The sequence below is a fragment of the Mauremys mutica genome, chromosome 13 (assembly GCF_020497125.1).
Source record: "Mauremys mutica isolate MM-2020 ecotype Southern chromosome 13, ASM2049712v1, whole genome shotgun sequence".
Classification (NCBI taxonomy): domain Eukaryota; kingdom Metazoa; phylum Chordata; order Testudines; family Geoemydidae; genus Mauremys; species Mauremys mutica.
The window spans coordinates 44876801-44882864 of record NC_059084.1 but is presented as its reverse complement, the minus strand read 5'-3'; the positions used below and the strand labels follow the sequence as shown (position 1 = coordinate 44882864).

The 6064-nt window shown below is 54.0% G+C and overlaps 1 protein-coding gene across 2 annotated transcripts; it reads right to left on the bottom strand.

Annotated features, from left to right (window-relative positions):
* Nucleotides 1-453: 453 nt before the first annotated feature.
* LOC123348524 lies at nt 454-5403 on the bottom strand. 2 transcript variants are annotated; one of them, XM_044986021.1, is made up of 3 exons: nt 5283-5403; nt 2089-2153; nt 454-1813 (listed from the first exon to the last, which is right to left on the bottom strand). In XM_044986021.1, the coding sequence occupies exons 2-3, from the start codon at nt 2113-2115 to the stop codon at nt 770-772; spliced, it is 1071 nt and encodes a 356-aa protein (XP_044841956.1). In that variant the 5' UTR covers nt 2116-2153; nt 5283-5403; the 3' UTR covers nt 454-769. The 2 variants fall into 2 exon arrangements, with proteins under 2 accessions (XP_044841956.1, XP_044841957.1); XM_044986022.1 differs by lacking the exon at nt 5283-5403 and adding an exon at nt 2567-5114.
* Nucleotides 5404-6064: the final 661 nt, after the last annotated feature.

Genomic DNA, 6064 nt, shown 5'->3' with positions numbered 1-6064 from the left:
GAGGGCTCAGTGGGCAGGATAAAAAGGGCCAGCAGCGCCTGCCAGGGGCCAGTTCAGGTGGAGCAGGATGTAACCAACTGCATCTGAAGATTCTCCTGTTTGTCAGAGGGTCAGTGACTGTGTCATGGGGCCTTTCTTCTCTAGGGGGCGCTGGCTCCAATCCAGCCCCAGGGTGGGGCGATTGGTAGCTCAGGGAGGTGGCAATGGGACACTGGGCCTTTCCCCTCGAGATGAATGGGGGTGGGGTGTTAAGGAACTAACTCAGTGCAGCTCAACATGCTCCTAGGACTTGCAACCCTGTAGAAAGATGATTATTATCATCCTGGCTCCCTCCTGATTTCCTTCTTTTGCCTCCATTTTTTCCCCTTCTATAGATCGCACCAAGTAGAAAACCAAGGAAATTCAACCTGAACAACTTGGTGAATGCTGAAAAAAAATCAAATCTTTATTCAGGCTTGGCACATTCTTTGTTTTAAGGCAGCAGATTCTACCCTAGAATGATCTCAAAGCTCAATTCAGGTTGTGGATTATAATGAGAGAGGATCAAGAGAACATGTCATGAAATCATCTACCTTGGTAACAAGATTTGGAGAAAAGGAGGGGAATGGAAAGCAGATGAGCTGGGTTTGCTAGCTGGGAGGAGGGCACTGGGAAGCGCTAAGCATTTGAAGGAACTGATTTGATCCCATCAATTTCCAGGAAGTCAATGCTCACACACACACATCAACAATAGCTTCATGGTGCAGGCATTCTCCATCATCATGGATGCTTAGGGGACTGGAGGTAGCGGGATGCGGTCGGGTGGTTTGTCTTCTTTGGTGAAGTGGACGTCCCTGCAGAACAAGACGGGCTTCTGGCCTATGCCAAGGCGGTACTGCCAGATGTACAGTTTCGTTTTGGGCTCCAGGGTCACCTGGATTGACTCCTCTTCGTCACGGGCTTCGTTCCAGTCCTCCTGCTCCGTGTGTACGCTTCTCCCGCCGTACTCGGCTTTGAAGGAGAACTGGAACTGGGTGATGAGCTTGGTGAGCTCTCCGGCCCCGAGGGACATCTCAGCGGAGATGCTCCAGTTGTGCTCAATGCTGGACATCTGCTGCTTGGCGTAGCCCACTTTGCAGGTGACCTTGTCAGACCAGGTGATGGAGGAATCGGAGTCATTTTGCAGGGTCTTGATGCACTCCCAGCTGCTGGTTGAGGTGCCCTGGGTGAGGGCCAGCCCCCCAGGGAAGAAGTTCAGCACGTCGGGATGGATGGAGAAGACATCTTTTTCGGAGACGATGTCAAGGAACAAGTAGCACTGAGCTCCCCATTTCTCATCCACCTCGATCTGGCCTTGGAAGTAAACGAACCCAAAGTAGTAGAGCCCCTTGCAGCGATCAGGCTTCAGGGGAGTGTCCTTCCCTTGTTCATCAGTGCTCAGGTCAAGGACAGAGCGCATAACACCCCGCTCTAGGAAGATGATGGAGAAATTGGAACCATAGGTTATGTAGTGGTCCCCACCACGGCAGTTGGGATGCAGCTCACGGACTGTGGCCCCGGCATCTGTGCTCAAGTCCTTCACAACCTGGTAGGAGTCACCCTTGATGATGTAGATGTTGGGGGGGTCCTTTATGTCACTCAGGTAGTGATCCCCTCCCCGGCACGCGGGGTGCAGTCTCCGGATCTCAATGCCAGTCCCTGTCTTTAGTTCCTTTGTCTGCAGGTAGCAGCCCAGGTCGGAGCGGACAATGAAGACTCCCCCTTGATTAAGGAAGACGTCGGTGCCTGGGGCGTCTTTGTGAGGCACCAATGATCCATTGACAGAACTCCAGTCCTGAGGTGGGGATAGAAGAGGGGAACAGGGAAGGGACGACCTTAGCTTACCTGATCTTTTGTGAATCTTTGATGCTTCAAGAACCCACAATTTCAGTATCAACCAGGCACCTGGGACAGGAATTGGAGCAGCCCTGGGAGGTGCCTGCAGTGAATTCTCCTAGATGTGCCCTGCAGCTCTGTCTCCAGGGGGTGTCACTGTCCTTAGAGAGGAAGGGAGGGGAAAACCCAGCGTTTGCCCCGGCAGGATCCCACCTCACACGGGATCCCACTTACCACTGATGATCTCTCTGACTGGTCCATGTCTCCTCTGTCTCACCCCGTAAGTAGGAAGGGCTGCCCTGCATTGAGATAAAGAGGGGAGGAAATATCAACAGTTATCCTGATGTATAACTCTGCGCACAGCTAGAAGTCCATGAATAGAGCTCACAGAAAAACAAGGTGCCAAAGTTCCCTCAGTCCCAACCCGCAGTCCCCTGCTAGCCCAGCTCTGGGCTCAGTCCTCGCCACCAGTTCTGCCAGTGCCCCTCAATCCCAACCCGCAGTCCCCTGCTAGCCCAGCCCTGGGGTTCGCCCCCCGACTCCTCTGCAGAGCCAGGAGCCAGGTCCTTCTTCAGCGGCGCGACGGGAGCGGAACTGGAAGCTCCCGTGCGCCCCGTGGCGAGCGCACAAAATGCCGCTCCTGAATCCCAGTGCCCTAGGCAACCGCCTAGGGTCGCCTAATGGAAGCGCCAGCCCTGCGCAGAGCTCTAACCAACACTCCCAAGATCCCATCTGGCAGATGCTCTCAGCTGATAACAGCAACTCTTGGGGATGGGACCAAGCTCCTGGGCTGGACCAACGGCACCTTAGAGAACAGGAAAACAAGCCCTGTAATATTCCTGGTGTAGACAATTATTCAGTTATTGCTTCAACATTTGGCATTTTTGCTGACTAGGCTTATTTTAGCAAAACAAGGTTATCGTTCATTTATTTTGCTTTCTCTTAGCTACTCACTATTTGCTAGGCCTCTGGTTTCTTGACTAAACTTCAGACTTTGGGCCTGTACAAAATCCATATACCAGGTTGTTACATAAACTGCACATGGATTTTAACCCTTCAGTCTGCTTGGTATATTTAGGGGGGCAGAAAGACATCCTGGAATCCTTCACCTGGGAAGTAAACAGACAGTGAATTTGCATGCCAAAAAGGGATCTCAAATGGACTTGGTTGAAGATGACTCTGGGGAAGAGAAGTTTCTCTAGCGTGGAGGAGAACTTGTGAGTTACGTTTGGTCTCTAGAAAGCATGTGGTGATGTCTACTTTATGTGTACCTTTTTCCCCTGTCTCTCTCGCTGTTTTTGATTTGAATCTCTTTCTTGAACAAAGTTCCTTGCGTTTTATAACTGAACCCAAGTAGGGTGCATGATACGGGGTGGGGGCTCAGGTAAAACAGGTGAAATGGGAGTACATCGATCCTCTGGGCTGCCCAAAGATTGGGATTTTTGTGGGAATCCCATCATCAGGGGTTGGTAGTGGTAGGAAGCCAACAACCACTTGATATAGGCAAGACCTCCTCTCTCCGGAGGCAGGGGGTAATGGGGTGACAAATGGGGCCACCCAATTCCTGTCCCAGGTGTCATTCTCAGGGAACCCAGGCCTGTTTGGGGTGACAAACCTTCACTCGGCATTAAGATTTTTGTTTTGAACACCCTAGTACTTTTGAACAGTAGAAGAGATCTTGTTCGTAGGAGTTAGCAATCAACTAAACTGTGGTACATATCGTGTCCTGCAATTTGCATATTGAGTCACCCAGCCCCACATGCATCAGCTGGGCCCCACCAGCCCTGTTTCTGCACACCTCTCCAGCCATGCCCCTGATCTTGTCACTGTATCTCCCCCTCCAACCTGGCCCACCTGCTACTAGTGTACCCAGCTCCCCACCCATCAGCGCATGCAGGCAATGCTTCTCCCACTTCAGGCACTGGTGGATTCCCCAGGTTTAGGAAGCTTCCAGTGCTCCTGGACGACAACACAGTGTCTGATAGATCACAACCTCTTAACTCACAGCTTAAGATGCTGCAGGGAAAGCAAAATGTAATGCCAACGCAGGCCAGCTTGGCACATGCAGATCAGCCTGTTGTCAGGAATCCCCCACTCATGGGCCAATCCTCCCTCTCCTGCAAGTTTCTGCAACCTTGTGACCCAGGAATTGGCCACAAGACACATGTTGGCTACCCTGATCAGCACATGCATTTCTTTCCCCACAGTGGTCAAGGTGCCTGCATTCTCAGCTCCAAACCTCCACATTGGGTGGCCTTAGAAGCACTGCATTAACGTGCCTCGAGATCAGGACGTAGCTTCTTCCGCCCGGCTAGTAAAATACAGACTTTCACACATAACTGATCCAAGGCTTCCCAACCCCCTGTCCTCATTTGTGACCCCCATCCACAGCAACAACCCTTCTCCCTATATCTGTGACCTCCATTCCCACCCTCCTCCACCATCTCCAAAGTCACAGATATAACAGCTGTTGTGGGGAACGGCTGAGGATTAGTTTTCTGTGCTCACAGAAAACTTCCCCATAAAATAATCACATGTTGTAACAGACAATTGGAACAAGCTACAGGAGTTATTCAGTCTTTATTGTGCTGGTGGGGAGGAAGGCTTCCTGTGAAGCAGTGAGCAGGACTGGACAGGGACGGCTGATTTGTTTTTATTGAACTTTGCTCAGCTTGTGGGTCTGGCTGGGTTTCCTCTCAGGGGTCACCTGTCAGAGCAGCAAAGAGCTCAGTGCAGGAAGGGGCGGCTGTGCCCTTTTCGGCTCTCTGGGTCCTGGCCCCAGACCCCACTCGGCAGTGCAGCCATCCTGTCCCCTCCAGGGAAATGGCTCTTTGGGCCAAACCTGCCTTGGTCTCCTTCTGGCTCCTGTCTCTCTCCCCTGTCACCTTGGCTGGTAAGTGCCCCCTGCAGCACAGCGCCCCCGCCTGAGCCCCTGCCCCCTCCCTGCAGCACAGAGCCCTCTAGCACTGCACTGGGTCCCTGGGGGCAGCATTAATGGGCAGGGGAGAGCGCCTCCTGGTGACCCCCCCCTGCAGCTCTTGGTCTCCCAGCCCTTACCAAGCCAGCCTGGCCCTGCTTAGCATGAGATCCCAGGGGCTCCGTGCTGAGACCTGGTGGGGTCGTGGCAGTGGGAAGCCACCCACAGCTGTAATCCCCATTGCCCCCTGTAGTAGGGTCCTTGGTGGGCTGGGTGGCCCAATGGTTACCGTCCCCTCACCTGGGGGAGAGTTGTGCTAGTCGAGTCCCGACCCACTCAGTCCTCCAGGCTCCAACTCAGAGCCTTAGGAGGCTCAGCAGCATTGACCCCTTGGGCGGGGGGGTGGGAGTTGTGGACCCTCTGCATTACCCTGCCTGCATCAGTTCACACCAGGTCTCTCTCTGCTTCCAGCCCCAGATACTGAGAGAGACAATATAAAAGGAAACCAAACCTCAGCCCCAACCGGGCTCAGCACACAGTCCCCACGTCTCAGCCAGGCTTCTCTGACTCCTTTCGCAGGAGCCTGCAGGGTAGGTCTGCGCCTCCCAACCTCCCGCTTCTGAGCCGGGCTGCTCCCTTTTCAACCCTGTCTCCAGCTGCAGCCGGCTCTGCTGGGTCGGGGGGGCGGGCCTAGCTGGGCCCAATATAGTCTTTTAACCCCTTCCATCCCAGTGTGGGGTTTGTATATCAGATCCTCCACCCTGCCCCATACGCACACACACCCTCACTGCAGGGGGCCAGGAGCGAGCCAGGTCTCCAGATGGAACAATTCCTCCTTGGGCTTCCCCTGCAGGGGGCCGTAAGGGACCATATCACCCGGTGCAGACATAGCCACGGACCCTCGACTCTGCTCCAGCCACGGCTAAGCCGGCAGGAGGCGCTTCGACCTTTGTGGCACTTTCTCTCCCAGTCCCAGATGCTGAGTGAGCAGATGCAGAGCTGGCTGTGCCAGGGCCATCAGTTTGCACTGAGGCCACGTGGGGCATCCCTGGTGAAGAGAAGGTGCTGGGGGTGGGGATGGATCATGGATAAGGGCACAATAGCTGAGTTCACAGGGTGGGGTGTACCTCTGTTGAACTTCCACTCTGTGCTGTTCCCCACCCTCCAATCACCCCTGTCCCTCAGAGCTCCCAGCCCCCTCTACGACCTCCCCCCGTTTCCATTCTCTTTCCTCCCACCCCACCAGGCGGCATCTCAATCGTTCTGCATTTGGGAATTTGTGGCACTTTATGA

What these genes read in the sequence shown, in the direction of transcription:
- LOC123348524 (XM_044986021.1), bottom strand. Translation starts at nt 2,115, where the DNA reads ATGGACCAGTCAGAGAGATCATCAGTG. An exon ending in AGTCAGAGAGATCATCAGTG is followed by an intron (nt 1,814 to 2,088) that starts GTAAGTGGGATC and finishes TCCCCACCTCAG; the next exon opens with GACTGGAGTTCTGTCAATGG.